Here is a 24,068-nt window from a genome sequence, read left to right on the forward strand (position 1 = left end):
TAGGGATTATTAATATACATATATTGTTAAACTATTATGTAATTTAGGCAAAAATGTAAAGTCTTTGTCAAGCTCTTGTAAATGTAGTAAATATTCAAGTATAGTTCATCCATTGTTATTAACTTCTTTCATAACAAGCTCTCACTGAAATTTTAGCAGCTGTGAGTTTACTTTTATTATCTTCATTATCATGGCCATTATATAGGCTAGAAATATAACTTAGTTGTAGTCATTCCTTAGTATGTCCAAGGCCCTCAGAAATATCTGTAGCATGTTTAAGGCCCCATAGAGCCAGAAATTTAAAAATTGAAGAAAATGAAACAAGTACAAGGTCAATTCTCAATCTTAGATAAATTTCACTCCCTTCTTCTTTGACCCAGTTCATGATTAGGGCAAAGGAAAACATTTAGTGAAATATTTCATCCACTGTACTGGAAGGTGAAACTTCAGGCTGAACAGGATGGAAAAAAAATGGGACTGACATGTTCCCTTTCAGAAATAGAATGTCCATTAATATGTAGAAATGTGAAACAGACTTAAAGTATACCATATAGAAAAATCCAATCTTATTTCACTGATTATGGGCGTGGTTTCTTGTCTGTAGATAATGTATTCTTGCTTCTTATTTGCCCCAGCCTTTCATTGACATATAGTGTGAAGTGTGGACTTGGCCAAAACATTGGTAATTAAGTTTCATTTTGCTTAATTATCTAAGCCCCACACTTCTGATGAGTGAAAATACTTCTGAGAAATATAATCCATTATAGAAAGAGTATATAGTGTTTTCTTGGTTTCCGTTTTTAAGGTAGGGGAGGCAGGTCCCTTTAACAGCATCTGTTACATAAGCACATTCTTTTTAGGAAGAATTTTGCGTGAATCACAAGATTCTTGCCAGAAACTAAGGCCGGCTCAGAGACTCAAGTGCTCGGAAGACAGGTTTGTTGGTGATCGTTCAGTAAGGAAGAATTAAGAAGTATAAGGGGCTTTCTCTCCAGTAATCCCTAATGATATTAGACCCTCTTTTAGTCTCTATCATTCTTTTAACCCCCAGTAATGTGCTCTCTTACTATTTTTCAGAATTGCGACCTTGGCAACGATCCTGGCCAAGGTAGTGATAGCTACCTCAGGCCGGAGTTCGAAAAGCCAAGGTCTGCGCAACGAATTGGCCTAGCATGGAAAGGACAGAAATCAACATGGATGACACATTTCGTCGTGTAAAAGTCTATATCATGATGGAAGATGAGCAATGGGTAAACATAGGCTCAGGACAAATTTCATCCAAATACATCGAGCGGCTGGAGGGCGTGTGCCTCCTTGTCCACTCCGAATCCGATGACTCATTGATTATGGAGTACAAGATACATCCTAATGTGCCATATCAGAAACAACAAGGGGATTTAATCCTTTGGTCTGAAGCTAAGAACCACGGTATTGCAATACATTTCCTGGAACCAAATGGCTGTCAAGAAATATGGGAAGATATCTGCCAAGTGCAAGGTAAAGATCCAAGTGTACTCGTTACACAAGAAATTACTAATAATTTAGAAAGTTTTGAAGAATTGCCACAGATGTGGAATTTGGTTCAGATGCCAAACTGTGAACTCAGTACACTTGAAAACATTGCAGATTTAATTGCTTTTGTCAAACATGCGCCACGCCACAGGGGGAGGCTGGCCCTGATCTTGGAAAATGAAAATTACATTAAAAAATTGCTACAGCTGTTCAACACTTGTGAAAACCAGAAGAACATAGAGGGCTTACACTATTTGCATAACATCATTAGAGGTATCCTATTTCTCAACAATACAAGTTTGTTTAAGATCATGTTTTCTGATGAATGTATCATGGATGTGGTAGGATGCCTTGAGTATGACCCTCATTTGGATCAGCCAAAACGACACAGAGAATTCTTGACACAAAATGCTAAATTCAAAGAGGTTTTTCCAATAACCCATACCAAACTTCGGCAAAAAATACACCAGACCTACAGAATGCAATACATTCATGACATTCTGTTGCCAACACCATCCATATTCGAAAAGCATCTCCTTTCTGATCTGTCAACTTTTATTTTTTTCAATAAAATGGAAATAATTACCATGCTTCAAGAAGATGAATATTTTTTGTTTGATGTTTTTGCTCAATTAAAAGATAAAACTGTAAGTGATGAGAGACGGTGTGAGTTATTATTATTTTTCAAGGAATTCTGTACATTTGCTAAGACATTGCATTCTTACAAGAAAGATTCATTACTGAAAATGCTGATTAAGCTAGGGATCATGAGTGCTCTGAAAGTTGTAGTACACATGCATGATTGCCAAATAAAAGTAACTGCTCTGGACATATTTACTTGCCTAGTAGAATATAATCCACGGCTAGTCCGACTGTATGCAATGGAAGAAACTCAGGAAAGTATAAATGATGATGACCTTCTCATTAATGTAATGATTGAACAAATGATCTGTGATTCTGATCCTGAATTTTCACGTGACACCAGCTTGACATCAGTTTTTCGTCTTCTTCTTGATCCAGAAAATATGCGTGTAACATATAATGGATGTGAAAAAAGTGAATTTCTGAATTTCTTCTATACACATTGCATGAGTAACCTGATAGCACCAATATTGTCTACCACAGTACAAAAACATAGCAACGATAATAGGACAAGCATCTGTCCTGATAATTATCAAAATGCACAAGTGCGTGCAACAGTTGTAGAGCTACTTACGTTTTGTGTACAATACCACACAAGTTTCATTAAAAATTACATTTTGAGCAACAACTTGCTCACCAAAGTCTTGGTGCTGATGAGTTCAAAGCACACTTTTCTGATTTTGTGTGCTGTCCGGTTTATGAGAAAGATGATTGGCCTTAAAGATGAAATTTACAATCTTTATATAATTAAGAAAAATCTCTTTGAACCAGTTGTAAATGCTTTTATCCGTAATGGAAGTCGGTATAACTTGTTAAATTCAGCTATTATTGAGCTATTTGAATTTATAAGAGTGGAAAACATAAAGTCTCTTATTGCAAACATTGTGGAAAAATTTTTTATTGCTTTTGAGTCAGTTGAGTATGTTTATACATTTAAAGGGTTGAAAATTAAATATGAAGAGGAGAAGGAGAGGGAAAGTAAAATAAGAAGAAATTTACATAATATTATATACCAGAAGATATATTGCAGACGTATTAAACTTGTGGAGGTAAAAGTCAGGGAAGAAATGTGTTCTACAGAAAATACAGAGCAACAAGCTATTCTACCAATGAGAAGTGACTTTTCAAGTCTTTATGATATGTTTATGAAAATTAAAGAGGCCAGTGAAAATGAAATAGAACATGTAAAAAGAAAATCATCTGAAGCCTTTGAATGTTCTTCATCTCATTTTGATATTTTTGCTAATGAAATGAGTACGTCACACTGTAGCAGCAAGATTTCTCTGGTAGATTACCCAGACGATGATGATGGTGACAATGATGATGATCTTTATAGTAACAATGAAAAAGAAGATGAAGATGAAGAACCTCCGAAAAAAAAACCTAATCTTAGTTCATAAAATCGTATGAGACCATCAATCTGGTTCAATAAATTTCTATAAATATCACAAACTGAATAATCTAAATAAAAATCTTTTTCATATGGACTTGTAGATATGGTAGAATAAAGGAGCAAATATGATGAATAAGAGACCTCAATTTTATATAAAGAAACCTCCCATAATGTAGATGTACAGTATAAAATAACTTCTTATCAAGAACATCTTACTTTAGCAGAACGGTTTGGGAGGAGGAAACAGTTTGTTAAAAAGTAATGCAATGTTTACTAAAGTCTTTATATTAGAAGCAACTACAAAGGTTTTATTGCAAAGCCTACTTTTAAAAAGGGGGGTCTACAATAAACAATGGCATTTTTTCCATAAATTGATGATTTTTTAAAGTGTCTTTTTTTCATGGAAGACAAAATCAATATTAAAATAAAATAGAGACTTTTCAACATTCTATGAAGATTTAGCAGAACTTCCACGTTATAAATAATAGGAAAATGTCATTCAGTGCAAATTGGTGCATAATTTATAAATAAAATGCTGGATCCTAAAGAAGCTGTTGTTAATGTACTTCTTTTTAGATAAGAAATATAAATCAGTGCCAATAAAGTACTATTCCCACTGTGTTTTTTCCCTAGGATCTCCTGAGGATATAACAAGATGCATCAAATATCCAGTTTGTGAAAGTTATTTCTTCATTCTTTAATGAAGATTTGTCCTTTTCCCTAGAGTAGTAGGCATATAATAGGATATACATATTTCTTTCTAGTTGCTGTAACAAACTAACAAAAAAACTTAACAAAGGAAAATTTAATTTGGTCTTACAGTATGAGAGGAATACATTGCATTCTGGTGGGAAATGTATGGGAGTAGACTGTTTAATGGTGGGAGGAATCTAAAGCATCCTATCACATGGCACCCACAATCAACAAGCATCTAGATGAATTTTGATGCTCAATTCAATTTCTCTTTTTATTTAGTGTAGTACATCAGCCATAGGTATCGTGTATATATATCAAGGCGGGTCTTCCAACCTCAATTATCCCAGTCTATACACTGATTCATAAATATGCCAAGAAGTTTGTCTCCTAAGTATATACTCTGTTAATTTTTAATTATCACTAATTAACCCATTGTCTACTTAAAACACAAGCAAATGACTTTTAAGTCATAGCATTCCACTATCTCATACAAAACTGCAAAATGTGTTCAGTCTAATTGTAAAACACCCCATAGTCTTTAATGGATTCATCATGGCTCAAAAGTGTAAGGACAGAGACTTCTGAGACCCAGAAATTCTCTTAACTGTGATGTGTCATGCCATAAAATAAAAAAGGCATATTATTAACTTTTTGTGGTGATAAAGCACATGACAAAAATCAATTTATGAAGGTTAGAGAAATGGTTCAGCAGCTAGGATTTTAATTTATAGAACCCACATCACAGCTAAAAAGCATGTATAAGTCCACTTCCATGAGACATGTTGCCATTTTCTGGCCTGCACAGTCACTTCATGTATGTGTTAGTCATACAGACAGACAAAACTTCCATACAAATAAAATAAAAATATATATATATATTTTTTAAAGAAATCAACTCATGGAAGAAATAGTTCCTTTTGGTTTATGGTTCCAGGAGGAAAAGCCCATAAGTGGTAGAGGAGGCATTGCAGCAAATGGCCAGAGATGAAAGCTGGTAAACACACACATATATATATGAAAGAGGAAAAAGAAGACAAGAGAGAGAACTATAAGGAGAATCTATAAACTTTCAAAGCCAAACCACAGTGATGTGTCTTCTTTAGCAAGGCTTTACTTTCTAAAGATTCCATCACCTTCCCAAACAGTGCCACTAACCATGGGTCAAGAGTTCAAATTCTTGGGTCAATGCAAGGACAGTTTTCATTTAAACCATATTTTGCCCCTGTTCCCCTTAGGCCTCTAGCTGTATCATGATGCTGTTGTGTGACAAACTTTTCCTGGAGAGATGAAATATACATGTCTAGTCACCCAGATAAGGAACCCATGAAAGACCAAAGTAGAGATACTACTAGAGTCCAACTTGATTAACCAATGATTTTTATTCAGGTTATTCACAGGAATGTGAGTGAGGTATTACTTAACGGAACAAAATGACTCAAAGACAGCTGTATCAACAAGGCCCATCCTAGGAGGGATGACAGCTCACATAACATGGAAATCTGGGGAGCATTCCACAGCCTGCATGCAACATAAGTTTGGAGAGTCTCTCCACGTAAATTAATTAGTTCAAATCTCTTTCAGGCAGCTTTACTGGTTTTAGCTTCTTCCAGGCAGCTGACCTGATGTCAGAGACTTCTTTGCAGCCTGTCTTGTCTGAGAGTGATGCTTAACAGAATTTTTTGTTTACGATTTTTATTCCTTATAAAAATTAAATCTTGGTGACCAATTCCCCTACCTCTTTCATTCTTCCCTAGTGCCCCTCCTCATCTCCCCTAAATCCACCCCTCCTCCATTTCCCTTCAAAAACAAGAGTAGGCCTCACTGGGATACAAACTGAACAAAACAAATTATAATAAGGCTAGGCACAAATCCTCATACCAAGGCTGGGCAAAGCAACTCAGTAGGAGGAAAAGGGACTAGAACACAGGCAAGAGAGTCAGGGATATGAACAAAGCCTTCTGTGTTAACACAGAGCATGGATATCAATGTAGTCTCTAGCAGGAACACAGAACAAGCATATCCAAAGAGCTATGAGCTGCATCTCAATCAACAGAAATCAACATGGCTTCAGGTGGCAGCACAGACCACAGATTTTCCCATGGCCTTCACAGTGGTAACATGGACCACAGACAATAACACAGCCCTCAGGCACAAAGTGCACAATGGCCATCATCATGGCTCATGCAGAGGTGGCCTGTGCTTCCACCTGAGGCCATGTTGATGTCTCATGGCCCATGCTACAATGAGGGCCATGTTGAAGTCCTTGGTCCTACTGCAGCTAGAGGCCATGTGGATATTGGCAGTCCACGTTACAGTTGAAGGCCTTGTGGATGTCTGATAACTGTGCTGCTACCATTAATACATGTTGAGGTCAATCAAAGGGCTATGCTGCCACCAGGAGCCATGTTGATGTCCTGTGATCCATGCTGCAACTGGGAGGCATGCTGGAGTCCTTGGTTTCGATGCAGCTGAAGACCATGTTACAACCAAAGGCCATATGGATGTCTGTTGTGTGTGCTGTTCCCTAAAGACATATGAGGTCAAAGGACCATGCTGTCACCAGGAGCCATGTTGCTGTGTGTGCCCTGAGCTGCTTCCTGGGGCCATGTTGTGTCTGAGGTCTGTGCTGCTGCCAGGATCCATGCTGATATCATTAGCCCTTCTGCAGCCAGAATGCAGTGCTGAAGTCTATGGCCCATGTTACCACCAAAGGCTATGGAGAAGTCTATTGTCTGTGGTACCACTTGAAGCCATGTTGATGTTTGTCAGTCATGCTGCCATCAGAAAGCATGTGGAAGTCCATGATCCATGCTACTGCTGACTATAAAAGGCAAGGAAGCTTCTTTTGCAGTGGTGTCAGTGATCACAGATTCACAAGTGAGAAAGAAAGACAAAGAAGGCTTCTGTGGCAAACACTCTTCCCTAACCCACACTACTTCCAAAAGAAATAGTCTAGAAATCATTAAAGATAACTATTTAATATTATAATAGGAATGGAGTATCATTTGGTATATCCCAAGAGTGGTATATCTGGTTTGTGTATGTTGCACATTCATTTTCATTGAATTCTAGAATGTCTTTATATTTTTTTATTTATGCCTTTTCTGTGCAGTCATTCAATAGAGAGTTGCTCAGTTTCAATGAGTTTGTAGCCTTTCTGTTGTAAGTCATGTTGGCTTGATAGAACACAGGGTGTTGTTTCAATTTTCTTTTCTCTGTTGACACTTGCTTTGTGACTATGTGATAAATTTTGGACGATGTTCTGAGAAGCTCTATCCTTTTGTGTTTGGGTGAAATGTTCTGTGGATATTTCTTAGGTATATTTGATTTTTAACATCTGCAACTTCCAGTATTTGTCTTTTAGTTCTTGGCTAGATGAGATATCCATTGTTGAGAGTGTTGTTGTCTCCCACTGTTAATATGTGAGGTTAGATGTATGATTTAAGCTTTAGTAATGTTTCTTTATAAATATGGGTGCCCTTGTATTTGTGGTATAAATATTCAGAATTGAGACACCATCTTTGTGGATTTTTCCTTTGATGAGATTAAAGTGTCCTTCCCCATCTCTTTTGATTAATTTTGGTTGAAAGTATATTTTATTGAATATTACAGTGGTTATTCCAGCTTACTTCTTGGGTCCATTTGCTTGGAAGACACTTGTCTAAACTTTTACTCTGAGTTAATATCTATCTTTGATGTTGACGTGCATTTCTTGTATGCAGCACAATGGTGAATCATGTTTTTGTATCCATTTTGTTAGGCTGTGTGTTTCTATTGGGGAATTGAGTTCATTGATATGGAGAGATTTCAATGACAATTATTTTTTAATTAATTTCTTTACTTTACATCCCAACTGCAACTTCCCCTCCCTCCTCTCCTCTCAGTCTCTCAACATCTCACTTCCTCCACTCCTCCTTTTCTCCTCAGAAAATGGAAAGCCTCCTATGGATATCAATAGGCTTTGGCATATTAAGTTACAGTAGGACTAGATGCATCTTCTTCTATTATGGCTATATACAGCAGCCCAGTTGGGGGAAAGGGATCCAAATACAAGAAATTGCAAAAGAGACAGCCCTTGCTCCTGTTTTTAGGATTCCCACATGAGGACAAAACTGTACATCTGTTTTATATTTGCGTGGAGCCTAGTTACTTCTCATGTGTTTCCTCTGAATGGCAACTCAGCCTCTCTGTATCACTATAGACCCAGGTTAGTTGACCTTCTATGTTTTCTTGTGATGTCCTTGACCTCTCTGGCTACTTCAAACCATCTTCACCCTCTTCCAAAATACTCCCAAATGTTTCACCAAATGTTTGGCTGTGAGTCTTTCATCTGATTCCATCAGTTGCTGGGTAAAGCTTCTCAGATAATAGTTATGTTAAACACCTTTCTGAAAGTTTAGTAGACTTTTCATTAATTGTGTCAGGGGTGGGCTTTCTTTCATGGCATCAATTTCAAGCTGGACGAGTCACTGTTTAACTTTTTCCTCAATTTCTGCTCCATCTTTATCACTGCACCTCCTGTAGGCCTGACAAATTGTGAGTCTAATGTTTTGTGGTTGGGTTGGTGTCAGAGTCCCACTATTGGAGGACTTTTCTGTTTATTGGAGATGTCTATTTCATGTTCCATATCCCCCATTTCTAGGAACCTTAGCTAGGGTCACATTCATAGATTCCTGGGAGTTTCCATTGTGCTAGGTTTCTAGCTTGTCCCAGAGATGGCCCCCACAGATTCCATTTCTTTCTCCCAGTGCCCTCTCCCTCCATCCTCCCTCCACTAGATCCCTCTTTTTCTCCTCCCCGTCACCTCCCGTACCCATTTTCTTGCCTCCATCCACTCCAAGTGTCTATTCTGTTTCCCTTACTCAGTGATATTCAAGCATCCCTACTTGGACCCTCCTTGTTATTTAGGTTCTTTGGGGCTGTGGATTGTACTATGGTTATTCTGTACTTTATGGCTCATATACACTTATAAATGAATACATACCATGTTTGGCTTTCTGGGTCTCAGCAATCTCACTCAGGATGATATTTCTCTAGTTCCATTGATCTAGTTGCAAATTTTATGATGCCATTGTTTTTAATAGCTGAGGAGTATTCCGTTGGGTAAATGTACCAGTTTCTCTATCCATTCTTTGTCTTGAGAGCTACCTAGGTTGTTTCCGGATTCTGGATATTACAAACAAAGCTGCTATGAACATAGTTGAGCAAATGTCCTTGTTGTATGGTGGAGCATCTTTTGGGTATACGCCCAGGAGTGGCTCTTGAGGTAGGGCTACTCCCTGTTTTCTGAGAAAGAACCAGATTTATTTCAAAAGTGGTTGTACAAGTTTGCACACCCACTAGCAATGGAGGAATTCCCCCTCCCTTTCTCCACATCCTCAACAGGTGGGTATAAAATGGAATCTCAGAGTCATTTTGATTTTGATTTCCCTGATGACTAAGGATGTTGAACATGTCTTTGAGTGCTTCTCAGCATTTAGAGATTCTTCTGTTCAAAATTCTCTGTTTAGATCTGTACCACATTTTTAGTTGGGTTCTTCAGTTTGCTGATGTCTAGTTTTCTGAGTTCTTTACATAGTTTTCATATCAGTCCTTTGTTGGAGGTAGAATAGGTTAAAACCTTTTCTCATTATGCAGGCTGCTGTTTTGTCTTTTTGATTTTTTTTTTTTTTTTTTTTTTTTTTTTTTTTTTTTTTTTTTTTGCCTTACAGGAGCTTTTCAGTTCTGTGAGGTCCCATTTATTATTGATCTTAGTGCCTGAGCTGTTGGTGTTCTGTTCAGGAAGATGTCTTCTATGTTAATGCATTCAAGGCTATTTCCCACTTTCTCTTCTCTCAGATTTAGTGTAGCTAGTTTTATGTTGAGGTCTTTGACCAAACATGGATTTTAGTTTTATGCAGGGTAATAGATATGGATCTATTTACATTACTCTACATCCTGATGTCGAGATAGACCAGCACCATTTGTTGAAGATGCTTTCTTTTTTCATTGTATTGTTTTGGCTTCTTTGTCAAAAATCAAGTGTCCATAGGTTTGTGGGTCTTCCATTCAATTCCATTGATCATCCTGTCTGTTTTTATGCCAATAGCATTCTATTTTTATTATTATTGCTCTGCAGTACAGCTTGAAATCAGCACTAGGGATATCTCCAGAAGTTCTTTTATTCTGCAGGGTAGTTTTAGCTATCCTGTTTTTTGTTTGTTTGTTTTTGTTTTTCTATACGAAGTTAGGTATTATTCTTTCAAGTATTGCAAAGAATTGTGCTGGAATGTTAATGAGAACTGCATTGAATCTGTAGATTGCTTTAAAAAGATGGACATTTTTCTATGTTAATCCTACCTATCTATAAACATGAGAGATCTTTCCATGTTTGGATATCTTCTGCAATTTCTTTCTTTACAGATTTGAAGCTCTTGTCATACAGGTCTTTCACTTTCTTGAGTACAGTTGCATCAAGATATTTTATATTATTTCTGGCTATTATGAAGGGTATTATTTCACAAATTTCTTTCTCAGTTAATTTGTCATTTGTGTACATGAGGGCTTCTGATTTTTTAAAGTTAATTTTGTATCCAGCCACTTTGCTGAGGGAGTTTACCAGCTGTAGAAGCTCCCTGGTAGAGCTTCTTATGTCAAGATCATTTACTTTGAACAATGTATTGATTTCATGTCTTGCATCTTCTACAGCTGAGATTCTTTCTTCCATCTCAAGTATTTTGTTGGTGATGCTAGCATCTGTAGTTACTGTTCTCTTACGTAGGTTCCCCATCTCCAGTATTCCCTCAGTTTGTGTTTTCATCATTGCTACTATTTCTATTATCAGGTATTGAGCAGTTTTATTCATTTCCTTCTCCTATTTGATTGTAGTTTACTATACATCTTTAAAAGATTTATTCATTTCTTCTTTAAAGGCCTCTACAATCTTCATAAGCTTGGGTTTAAGGCCATATTCTTGTGCTTCAGCTCTGTAAGGATATCCATGGCTTTCTGTAGTAGGCTACCGTGGCTTTAGTGGTGTCATTTTCACTGATTGTTGTTGACTGTGTTCTTCTGAAGACTTTAGACATATGGGTTTTGTGATTATTATAGGTTTAGATGCTGGTTTCTGAGTTTATCTTTATTTGATAGGTGTTTTTGGACATTTTCCCTTGGTTTTTATTTTCTCTATGTTTTATGGCCTGAGTGGCCTAAGGTTCTTGTGACTAGACAGTCTTCAGGTATAATGGGGTGCCTCTTCTGGGTTTTTGTGCCCTGTGTAATCTCAGGGGATTTGGATGCTAACATTGCCACTGGAGTCTCTAGTGTGAGTGTGGTCTGAGGACCCTAATGACAGAAGACCTGCAGGAAACCAGACAAAGTTGTTGGCTGTAAAGTGGAGTCTGTGTGTTGGACTGAAGTTTACGGCTATTAAGTATGTTTTATGAGGATATGACAGTCAAGGGCTTGGGACATGGTCTTCACTGGTTGTCCCTGGTCCTAGCAGGCCTCAATGAAGGCAGACAGAGTTTTGGGTCAGGAAATGGAGAAGAGAGTTTGAGGTGCCATTTACCACTGTTAGGTGTGCTTTCAAGGGAGTTGGTGGGCAGGGTCTTTAAGGGAGGGGGGATGGGGCTTACCTAGTGTCTCTGGTGCCAGCATGTACCTGGAAGGTAGGCAGAGTACTGGGACAGGGGTTGGAGCAGAGGATGTGGGTTAAAATTTACCTCTGTTGCATGCATTTTCAGTGGAATTTGACCAACGATTGTCAAATCTTGTTATTGGTGGTTGTGGTAGCTCTGTGTGTGTGTGTGTGTGTGTGTGTGTGTGTGTGTGTGTGTGTGTGTGTTAGAGAGGGGGGAGTTTCTGGTTTTGCTGATATGGAGTTATTTATTGCCTCCGCTTTCTGTGGGTGTAGTTAACCTCCTTGGGTTGGAGTTTTCTTCTTGTACATTCTGTACATTCTGTAGGGATGTACAAGATGTATCCATTCTGTGGATAGATATTGTTTAAATTTAATTTTTAAATGAAACATCTTGTTTCTATATCTATGGTGATTACAAATTTTGTTGGGTATAGTATTCTGGGCTTGCTTCTGTGGTCTCTTCAGGGCATCTGCTTGATTCAAGAGAAATAATTAATCTTGAGCAAACTGAGCTGTAAGAGAAGCAGCCTCTGGTTACAAGATTACCACCATTAGCTTTCCCTGTAGCCATCAAGAGTCTTAGATATGAAAATGCTCAGTGCTTCAATTGTGGCAAATTTGGTCATTTGAAATGAAAATGTGCCCCAGATGCTAAAAGCCACAGATGCTGTGGTAAACTGTATCATTGGACTAGTAGATGCAGGTCGAAGATGGGCATATGAGGTAACTTCTTGCCATAAGGAAGTGGATTTGGTGCCTAGGTCAAAGTTCAGCAGCTAAAAGTGCAAGCCATTCCAGACAAGAGTAACTGAGAGTGACCAGGTTATAGAAGGACTGTTGATCAAAAATAGCATTTGGTTTGTTTATAATCTATTTAAAGAAAGCAACAATAAGTCTCATTAATGTTAGATAGAAAAGCATTTTATTTTTACCAAAGGGGGAAATTGATTAGGAGTTTTTTTATTCAATTAGGTTGTGTAAACAAGGAGGTAGAGCATAAAATCCCAATAAAATACCTTTTGAAAGTATGCGAACACTTGTTTATCTATTTTACTTGATAAATCAGAGGATAACATGGAGGATACTAGCCTCATATCCACTTCTTGTTGCAATTATTCCTTTACTGAAACAAGTTCCTGTTTGGTCACTATTTCAGCCACAGATGGATTTATAATTACACAGAACAGATGGCAGCAAGCAGTATATTTTGCTATGGACAATCATAACTTCTGTGTGATAAGCTTAAAGACTTCAACATTTCCTCTAGACCATTAACTGTTTTCAGGGAATCTCAATATTCATATGGTGGACCCCACTCACCAAGCAGGCATGCCATTCCATGCCTGCTGGTCATATCTTTATCCAAATGCAGGAAGGAGAAAGAACAAACTGGAAGTAGAAGGATGCTATACACTCTAAAAATCTTCCTACTGTAACATACCTTAGCAAGGATCTACTTCTTAAAGGTACAACAGCCTCCACAAACATTGACACTAACTGGGAACCACGTGTTCAACTGCATGAGTTTATAGGGTGCATTTCATATTTAAACACACAAAATCACATTCTTCCATCATAAGTGACACTGAGAAAACATTTGCATCTCAGAGGGAATAAATTGGGTATGAGGAAAGGAAATATCAGTCTAAAACAAGACAGCATCAACAGCTACAACAACAACAACACAGTAAGAGAAATATTGCATCATGCAGCTTCATGTTGTACAGCTGACTCTTGTGATATAATTATTTGGGTTCCTAAGGTCTTGTTTAACTGTGCTCCCCTCTATTACTTGAAATACATTGTGATGGCTCTTCATCTACATCAAGAACTATCTAAAATCTAAATTTGGAGGGCACACCTGTGAGGGATTTTAACTTAATTTGAAGTAGGTAGAGCCACACTTTCCTTTAATCCAGATCTTAATGCAAGAAGACATACCTTTAATCTGGGCCACACCTGCTGCAAGCCTATGTAAGAACATGAAAGAAAGAAGCTTTTGTTGTTTGTCTGCTTGCCCTTCCTGTGGTGATTTGAATAGGAATGTCGCCCATAGATTTATGTGATTGAATGCTTGGCCACAAGGAATGTCATTATTAGGAGGTCTGGCCATGTTGAAATAGGTGTGGCCTTGTTGGAGGAAGTGTTTCACTGTGAAGGTGAGCTTTGAGGTCTTCTAAGGTCAAGTCTGGCCAGTGTGACGCAGTCCCCTTCTGTTGCCTGCAGATCAATATATACAATTCTCATTTCTTCGCCAGCACCATCTTTCTTTCCACTGCTATGTTTCCTACCATGATATTAATGAGCTAAACTCTCTGAAACTGTAAGCCAACCTCAATTAAATGTTTTCTTTTATAAGAGTTGCCGTAGTCATGGTTTCTCTTCACAGCAGTAAAACCCTATCTAAGACACTTGTCTTGCTACCAAGTCCATTACTTGCATATACTGAAGAACAGCTTAGATATTCAGTCATCCATTGTTAGATTAGCTGGACTGTAGGCCATAAGTCACACACACATACAGACACATATATATTAAGTTCTGTTACTGTAAGTAACCCTGACTAATACACAGATTATATACTCTTAATACAACAATTATTTCATCAAATATGAAATCAATTAACCTGTTGGCATGACTTTGTGGGACTTAATGACACCTTTACAGAAGATCCAACACAGCAGCAAAAGAATCTGCATGCTTACACTTCTTACACTATATAGTTAAATATTTCAGTGAGATTATTCACATTGTGACTGAATGCCAAAAAGTATATGTTATTTTTACCTCCTTTCTAGACCACCACGGCAAGAGTTATCCATTATACAAATCTATATTGTGATGTTTGGAATGAGAATGACATCCATAAGCTCAAATATTTAAATGTTTGGTCTCCAGTTGGTGGAACTGTTTGGGAAGGATTAGAAGGTGTGGCCTTTTATAGGAGGTTTGTCCCTGGGGTGGGCTTTGATGTTTCAAAAGCTCAGGCCAGGCTTAGTTCCACTCTTTCTGCTTCCTACTTGCAAATCAAGATGTAAGCTTGCAGCTACTGTTCTAAAACCATGCATGCATGTGTGCTGCCATGATCCCATCATGATGATCATGGAATAATCCTCTGAAACTATAAGCAATTCCCCCCAAAACTCTTACTTCAATAAGTTGCTTTGATCATATTGTCCCTTCACAGCAATAGAAAATTAACTGAGACATATACATAGACTTTTACTTTCTAAAAAAATCTGTATATGAACTTTTCTCTTGTTCTGAAAGTGTACACCATTCCTTGATGGGTTATCTTTAAAATTGTATCATGGAGTAAATTTCTGTATGATATTATTGCTGTTTCTACTTTTATCAGGTAGTTTTAATCTAATAAATATAGGCACTACAGAGGAAGAAAAATATTTACATTCCTTCCTTTGGTTTTGCCCAGTGAGTTTGTAAAAAAAATACTTAAAAGGTATATGTATAATATGAAGTAGAAATAAATGAAGTCTACATAATATAAAGAATAATAAAAGATGGACATTGTGTTGATCTGTACAATATGAGATTTGTTACCTCTCTCTCTCTATGTGGTGTGTGTGTGTGTGTATGTGTGTGTGTGTGTGTGTCTAAATTAATGAAAAAAAAAGCCCATTAATTTGGAAGAGAGCAAAGAGAGGCATATGGGGGTCTTTGAGGTAAGGAAAGAGAAATTAATTTTATTAACCTTTAAAAATAAAAGAAATAGTTTTAAAATACCTTGAAAGAATTTATTGTAATTATTTTTGGCATTTAAATGGGCATTTTAATAAGTTATTAATTATATGAAAAGAAGAGTTAGAAATGACTCCATGTTAACCAAAACTGCAAGAAAGATATTTTTAGAAAAAAATGTCATCTGGCCTCACCAAAGATTAGGCTCTAAGACACAAAGACTTCCTGTAATTTTAGTAACTGAGTGACTTTCTGAGTATACCAAAGAGTGGAGAATGGTGTAACAGAGAAGACTAAAGTGTCATATTCATGGAGAGAGCCCTGTATGATAGTGTGAGCTCTGACATTTGTTACTTCAATGAATATTTCCAAGGTATTTTTCATACAGCTTCACTTATTTTTCCACTAGCAACACTACTCCATTTTGATTTAAAATTTAGAAAATTTAATTAAAATTGCCAAGAATATATGTAGCATCCAAGAAACAGTTTTTATTAAGCCTCTCTAAGAGCAGCAATAGCAACAGTAAAATCATATCTAAGTGGATGATGGTTAAAGCTAGTTATAACCACTCATCCCACTGAGAATGCTCACAAATCACTAAACCTGCATTCTACATAAAACTGAAATGAATAAGGAAGTTCAAATGTATTGAGTTCAATGATCTTAGCAGAGTCTACATGTATGTATTGTCTGTCCTGTTGGAACACAACTGAAACAAAACTGTGGAAGGAGAAAAATCAATATACATGGATAGAATGCTTCTCACTTAACAATGCTAACTTGAAATATAATTTATATCCAACTTTAAAAAGCTTGAAATTATATATCTTATACTTCGGAAGTGGGTCACTAGCTGTGCACCAGATAATCATTTCTAGGTTTCCATTGGATTATTTCATGTTTGTTTCCTTGTGTTTCATTGTAAGTTATTCTATCTATTCAAGTTTACCTTTGAATTCTGGTTAGGTTATGACATTCCACCTTACATAGACAAAATTTAATTAGTACATCCTCCCTTAAACAATAAAGCAAATGATTTTCTATCTGTCACCTCTATATAATACTACATGTGATGGCTGTTTTCATACATCTGACAGGTTAACTTATTTTTATGGCAACATTTGAAATTTCTAAATTGTTTGAACTTGAAACAAACCAAATTTAAGATATATTACTCTCTCTTCTACCAAAAATTGAACCATTATGTGAAACTACTTAGATAAAACTACTTTTTTTTGCTCAGTAACTGAGGCAGCACTCTAGAAATGAAAAAAAAATCTTGATTTCTACTCATACTATTAAATTTTGGCTCTAGAACTATGAAAGAAAAAGTAAAATTGGTATATTAATATTTCCACTTACAGTAAATTTTATATTATCATATTATTAAAATACTCTGGATCAAATAAAATATGAATTAAAACAAAAATGCATTATTCTATGTATACAAAGTTATAAAACCTTACAACACATAGTAGTGAAAGGAATGTGCTGTACTTTTATCACACTGTATTTTTTAAGTATATATGTGAGTCTTAACTGTAAGAATCTATGATTACTTGGGAGATAGGCTTCTGGGCATGATCATAAAGAAGGATGGTCATCATTGGATTGTTTGAGGCAGGACAATGCATCCACTGTGAGTGGCAATATTTCCTGTTTTGATCCTGGACTATAGAAATAGAGAGTGGGAGCCATGAAGCCATATGGCTTCATCATCTGCTTCCAAATTGTGGATGTGATGTGACCATGTATTTCAGGTTCATGCTACTTGACTTCATGCTACTTGACTTACACACAAATGTGAACTGTAGCTTGAAAAGTGACCCAGAATGAAGCCTTTTTCACTTAATTTGCTTGTGAAAATCATCTTTAAAGATAAAACACAGGCTTTAACTCACTCTATAACCCTGTCTGGCCTGGAACTCTGTATGTAGGACAGGCTGATCTCAGACTTACAGATATCCACTGCTTCTAACTCCTCAGAGATGGAATTAAAGGCATGTACTACCATGCCTACCACATCCCTTTATTTTATTTCAACAACAGGAAACAAAAGTAAAACAGAATACACATAATTAATATATAACTTTTATTTGTACATTATTATTTTGATAGTTTTCCATTAAAATATTCAAAATAAAAAGGGTTAAATATACACTGATATCATTACATCAATGTTTGGATCACAAGTTCTGAAAGCAACTGAAGTGTCCAAAATCAAATGATTATAGTTACATATAGTAGTGTAGTATAAAATGTACATCCATAAAGCTACTTAAAATGAGTCTTTATCTTGGTTTCAGAGAAGGTCCCAGATTTGAAAGTGGTTGTGTATTTATGTAGGTCACATAAAGAAGTTATATGAAGAAAAAAATTTTGCGTGAGACAGCCCACATCTGATATCATAAGCAGTGTTAAAATTGAAGTTAAATAAAGCTATTTTCTTTTTGAAATATGGGCAGCAGTTTTCTGGTACTTACTCTGATCTCACAAGTAAACTTACCTCTTGGAGTGGGAGTGGAGAAACATGGTACTTTTCATTGCTGGCTTAGTGAGTGAGATGTTATTTAAGGAAATCAACCAGAGATTTTGAAATGTGCTTTCTGAAGTTTTGGAAACACAGTATCCTGGTGTTTGATTACTGTCTGAAATTCTAAAAAATTATAGGAAATTATACATAGAGAAAAATTGTCATAATGTGAGCAATGTGCATTCCAATCTATGGAACGAGAAGGTTTGGAGTATGATTTCTACAATTATGTTGATATAGTCTCAAGAGTAATAGTAAGAAAATAACAGGGGGTCGTATTAACAAAGTAGCTGCCGAAATGAGAGATGGGCTACGGTCTCAGAGTAATAAAGGAACCTAAAATCCAGTACACTTGTGGATGGATTTCTCAGTAGTCCTTAAAATCATCCTGTGAGAGAATAAGCTATTGTGAAAAACTTCAGAATAATGAGTGTACTAAAGAAGCCTAGACTCTGAATATCATCTCTTAGAATTTTCAGAAACCAAAGGGAGGAAAAAGAAAGAAAGAAAGAACAGTGAGAGAACAGAGATTGGAGGAGGGAATGTCTGTGTTTTGTTTTGTTTTTGTTTGTTTGTTTGTTTTTTCAACTGATTTCCTACTTGAAACAGAATCAAGCTAAACTAATAGAACATTTCAATGGTTCATTGCATTAAAAAAATTCATTATACAAAGTATATGGATATATTATTTTTCAGACATGTCCAACCTCAGGGCTACATATTCCATCACAAAAAAATAGTAAACTTATTTAAAAGATTAAATAAGAGTTTTTGTTGCACTAATTTGTGTAATCTATTATGTAGTTCTTTATCTTAAACATTGTAGATGACCATGTTATATCACACTGCCAAAAGGCTGGACATATATTATCTGAAAATATTTGAAAAATATCATTCCTGTTATGAAACACAAAAGAAAAGCTCAAGCATATTTGAAGGCACTGTGGTAGTGCTTGCATAATACTAACTTATAATTATTCAATGCCCCTTAATGAATAAGGATAGAATAAATATATATACCTAAGAATTTTCTCAAAAATATCCTTAAATTTTTTAATTAAAATTATCTGGCTCAGAAGGATGATGGCTTTTATTTAGTGTATGCACATGTGTATGTATGTGTTCACATGTGTTTATTGTCCACATGCCACAGAAGTCAGAAGACAATTTGTTGAAATCTCCATCCATCATGTAGCATACAGAAACTGTATTCAGGTCATCATAGTTGATACATTTCTCAATCTCCTCCCAAGAAAACCTCACAGTTTAAAGAAAAAAATCTTTGAAGTTGGGAGGGAAGGATGTAGGTAGGAATATGAATCATATGTATTTTTTATTAAAAGTCAATTCATCCCTAAAGGAAACTATCAGTGAAAAAGCTAATAGGAAGTGTAGGCTGTAATGAGAATAAAGACAAAAAAGAGGTAACATAATCTAGCCTTGGTTCCTATAAAATTAATCTTTGCATCATGTGCTTCCACAGCACAGGTTTTATAGAATGCTTCTGCCCTTAAGGTATTGACCATAGAAATAAAAATTTTGTTTAAGACTTTTCTTTATTTGTTCTTCAGTATCCATTTGTTATTGTTCAAAAAATTAAACAGTGCATTCTAGATACTTTGAGAAATTTCAGGAATATGTAAAGTAGATAGGACCACATCGATGAATAAATTTAAACAGAAGGAACATACCACTTAAAGAGAAACCATCAAATAGGTTTGTTTAGATCCCTCTTTAAGTCTTCTTTCCACATCATGGAAATAATCATGAATGACATTATTTTTTCTGTCCTATAAAATAGCAAGTGAAAATAAAACCATTAACATTTAGAAGTTTAATTATTGGAAGTTATATGATGATTTTTACTTATTTATTGAAAAGTGTTTTTACAACTTCTTAACAGTTAAAAATCTGCATGCCATCTTTCTACTTACTGAACATTATTCTAATATATTTTATACTTAAACACAGTATATTTAATATTTATTGTTATTGATAGAAATTTTTAAAGATAGAAGTAAATCAAACAAATGACTCATAGTTCTCTTTTGCATATTGGAGAATGTTGTAAAATATTAACCTCACTTTATTTCTTTTTTAAAAAAGAATTGTACTTTTTTGGTATTTATTAATGTTAAAGCTCTATTAAGATGTATGTTAACTTATCTTTAGGGTAGTATATGGTTTCTCAAAGGAAGTGGGTCTCAACCTTCCTAATGCTATGACTGTGTACTACAGTTCTTCAGGTTATAAATTTATTTTCTTTGTTATTCCATAAATGTAATTTGCTACTGTTATAAATTATAACACAAATATTTGTCTTTTCTGATTGTCTTTAGGGATTACAACCCACAGTTTAACAACCATAGCTCTAAGATATTGTTTTTTTTTTTTTGTTTTTTTTTTTTTTTTTTTCTTTTTTTTTTTTTTTTTTTTTTGAATTTTTTTTTATTTTCTTTTTTTATTTTTTTTATTAATTTATTCTTGTTACATCTTAATGTTTATCCCATCCCTTGTATCCTCCCATTCCTCCCCCCCCCCATTTTCCCATTATTCCCCTCCCCTATGACTGTTCCTGAGGGGGATTACGTCCCCCTATATATTCTCATAGGGTATCAAGTCTCTTCTTGGCTACTTGCTGTCCTTCCTCTGAGTGCCACCAGGTCTCCCCCTCCAGGGGACATGGTCAAATGTGAGGCACCAGAGTATGTGAGAAAGTCGTATCACACTCTCCACTCAACTGTGGAGAATATTCTGACCATTGGCTAGATCTGGGAAGGGGTTTTAAAGTTTACCTCCTGTATTGTCCTTGGCTGGTGCCTTAGTTTGAGCGGGACCCCTGGGCCCAAATCTGCCTATCATATTGCTCTACTTGTAGATTTCTAGGACCCTCTGGATCCTATTATTTTGCTGTTCTCCCATGCGTCTCTCATTTAGAGTCCCAATAGGATGCCTTCCCCTCTGTCCCAGTTTCCTGGTAAGTGAAGGCTTTTGTGGGACATGCCCCTTGGGCTAGTATGCAGATATAAGTGAGTATATACCATTTGATTCTTTCTGCTTCTGGGTTAACTCACTCATTATGATCATTTCTAGCTCAATCCATTATCCACAAATTTCGGGAATTCCTTGTTTTTAATAGCTGAGTAGTATTCCATAGTGTAAATGTACCACAGTTTCTTTATCCACTCTTCTACTGAGGGACACTTAGGCTGTTTCCATGTTCTGGCTATTATGAATAAGGCTGCTATGAACATGGTTGAGCAAATTTTCTTGTTGTGTGCTGGAGCATCTTCTGGGTATATTCCAAGGAGTGGAATAGCTGGGTCTTGAGGAAGCCCTATTCCCATTTTTCTGAGATAGCACCAGATAGATTTCCAAAGTGGCTGTACTAGTTTGCATTCCCACCAGCAATGAAGGAGTGTTCCTCTCTCCCCACATCCTCGCCAGCATGTGGTGTCGCTTGAATTTTTGATCTTAGCCATTCTGATGGGTGTAAGATGGAATCTCAGAGTTGTTTTGATTTGCATTTCCCTGATGACTAAGGAGGTTGAGCATTTCTTTAAGTGTTTCTCAGCCATTTGATACTCCTCTGTTGAGAATTCTCTGTTTAGTTCTGAGCCCCATTTCTCAATTGGGTTATTCGGTTTGGTGGTGTTTAATTTCTTGAGTTCTTTATATATTTTGGATATTAGACCTTTGTCAGATGTAGGGTTGGTGAAGATTTTTTCCCAGTCTGTAGGCTGTCGCTTTGTTCTCTTGACAGTGTCTCCTGCCTTACAGAAGCTTCTCAGCCTCATGAGGTCCCATTTATTAATGGTTGACATTAAGGCCTGGGCCGTTGGTGTTCTGTTCAGGAAGTTGTCTCCTGTGCCAATATGTTCCAGGCTCTTTCCCACTTTTTCTTCTAAGTGGCTTAGTGTCTCTGGTTTTATGTTGAGGTCTTTAATCCACTTGGATTTGAGTTTTGTGCAAGGTGACAAATATATTGTAAAGCCCCTGGAAGTTATTTTTTGAGTAACATATTCAATAACTTTGTCTTAACAATTGTGCTTCAGTGTGACTTCATAAAACTGAAAAAGAGGCTAAGAATTTGAGATAAATAGGGTAGGGAAGAATTGGAAGAGGTGGAGGGAGTAAAACATGATGTAATTTTATTGGCTTAAATAACAATAATGAGTGCAAATAAAGTGACAACAGAATTATCATCTGGAATATTTCCTTTGAATCAGCTGTTCTTTCCTCTTATAATTTTCTAGACTATTGAATTAAATATTTGCCATGTGGTCATGCAACCTTCTTAAATGGAAAGTAATTCTATAATATCATATTCTCCATTTATAAAACACATTTTTATGTTTTCAGTTCAAATTTTGATGTTTGTTTCATACCGATGGATGTAAATCAATAAAATGTAAAAATTTGTCTGTGGACTTATTCTCGTTAGACTGAGAAGGAAGAATTAATTAGTATACTATCAAACACTATAAAATGTGTAATTATTTAAAACTGTTTTTTGAAATTATCCACCCTAATGGAATAAGATGTAATGCAAAGTATATATAATATCTAACACCAAATAACATTATTTTTCATCATTGAATAATGTCTTAGTCTAGGTTCTATTGCTGTGAAGAGACACCATGACCAAAACAACACATAAAGAAAATTATTTAATTAGAGCTGTCTTATAGTTCAGAGGTTTGGTTCATTATCTTCATGGTGGGAAGCATGGTGGCACACAGGCAGACATGATTTTTAAGAGGTAGCTGAGAGTTCTTTAATCTGCAAGCTGCAGGAAAATAGGGCAGCACTGGGCCAAGTTTAAATATGTGAAACCTCAAATCCCAAGCCCAGTGACACTCTTTCTCCAAAAAGCATACACTTAATTCAACAAGGCCACATCCCCTATGAGTCTATTGTGGAAATTTTTATTCAAGACACCACAGTTAGTGTGAAATAATGCTTTTATAAGATGAAATAAGAATGGAGTATAATGAGGAGGATGATAACATCTTTGTCCAAAGTTTATATTATGACCAGTGTGGTGACTAGGTAGGTAAAAGTGATTGCTACTAAACCTGATGACATGAGTTGGATCCCAAGGAACTTCAGAGTCTAAGGAGAGATTTGACTCCTGCAAGTTGTCCTCTTACTTCCAACATGGCACATACTCACCCACACTTAGACACAAACAAATTTTTTAAATCAAGCAAATAAATAATTGTAATGAAAAGCTTATAGCACATCAGAAAGAAACCACAGAAAATAAAACCTTGAAACTTAACCAGTATAACTCAAAAGTTTCCTAAGGGATTTCTTTCTAAATATGTTTGTCACTAGTATATAGTAAGGGTACTAATATTTATATGTCTTGCTACTTTGCTGAATTAATTTTGTGTCCTGCTATTTTTGTTTGTTTTTACCAGGTTTAAGAGTTTTTGGCACAATCTTCCAGGTCATTTATGTATTAGAGGCATATCATCAGCAAATAAGGATTTTTTTTTTACTTCTACCTGTCTTACTTATATCCTTTTTATTTATTTACCTTGCCTCCCTGCTTTAGATAGAACTTCAAGAACTATATTGAAAGGAGTTACCAAACATTTTTGGCTTGTTCCTGAATTCAGTGGAAATGCTTTGATATTTTTCTCCATTTAGCATGATAATACACATGAGCAGCTTGTTGTTTGTTGCATTTATTGTGTTAAAATCTGTCCCATTTATCTCTGGATTCTCTAGAGCTTTTATTATGAAGAAATGCTGGATCAGCTGGTCTGGCATCTATGGTCTCTTAGGGTTTGCTGGCTCTCTGTCCAGGCCCTTCTGGCTTTTATGGTCTCTGCTGAGAAGTCGAGTGAAATTCTGATAGGTTTGCCATTAAATGTCATTTGGCCCTTTTCTCTCACCACTTTAGAAAAATTTTTGTTTGTTCTGTATATTTTGTGTTTTGAGTGTTATGTGACGGGAGG

General features: G+C 36.0%; 1 protein-coding gene across 1 annotated transcript; it reads left to right on the forward strand.

The window, feature by feature from the left end:
* Window positions 1-1,193: 1,193 nt before the first annotated feature.
* LOC127185715 (protein PPP4R3C-like) lies at window positions 1,194-3,554 on the forward strand. The gene has a single exon (XM_051142216.1). The coding sequence runs from the start codon at window positions 1,194-1,196 to the stop codon at window positions 3,552-3,554; it is 2,361 nt and encodes a 786-aa protein (XP_050998173.1).
* Window positions 3,555-24,068: the final 20,514 nt, after the last annotated feature.

This window comes from Acomys russatus, chromosome X (assembly GCF_903995435.1).
Source record: "Acomys russatus chromosome X, mAcoRus1.1, whole genome shotgun sequence".
In the NCBI taxonomy this organism is placed as follows: Eukaryota; Metazoa; Chordata; class Mammalia; order Rodentia; family Muridae; genus Acomys; species Acomys russatus.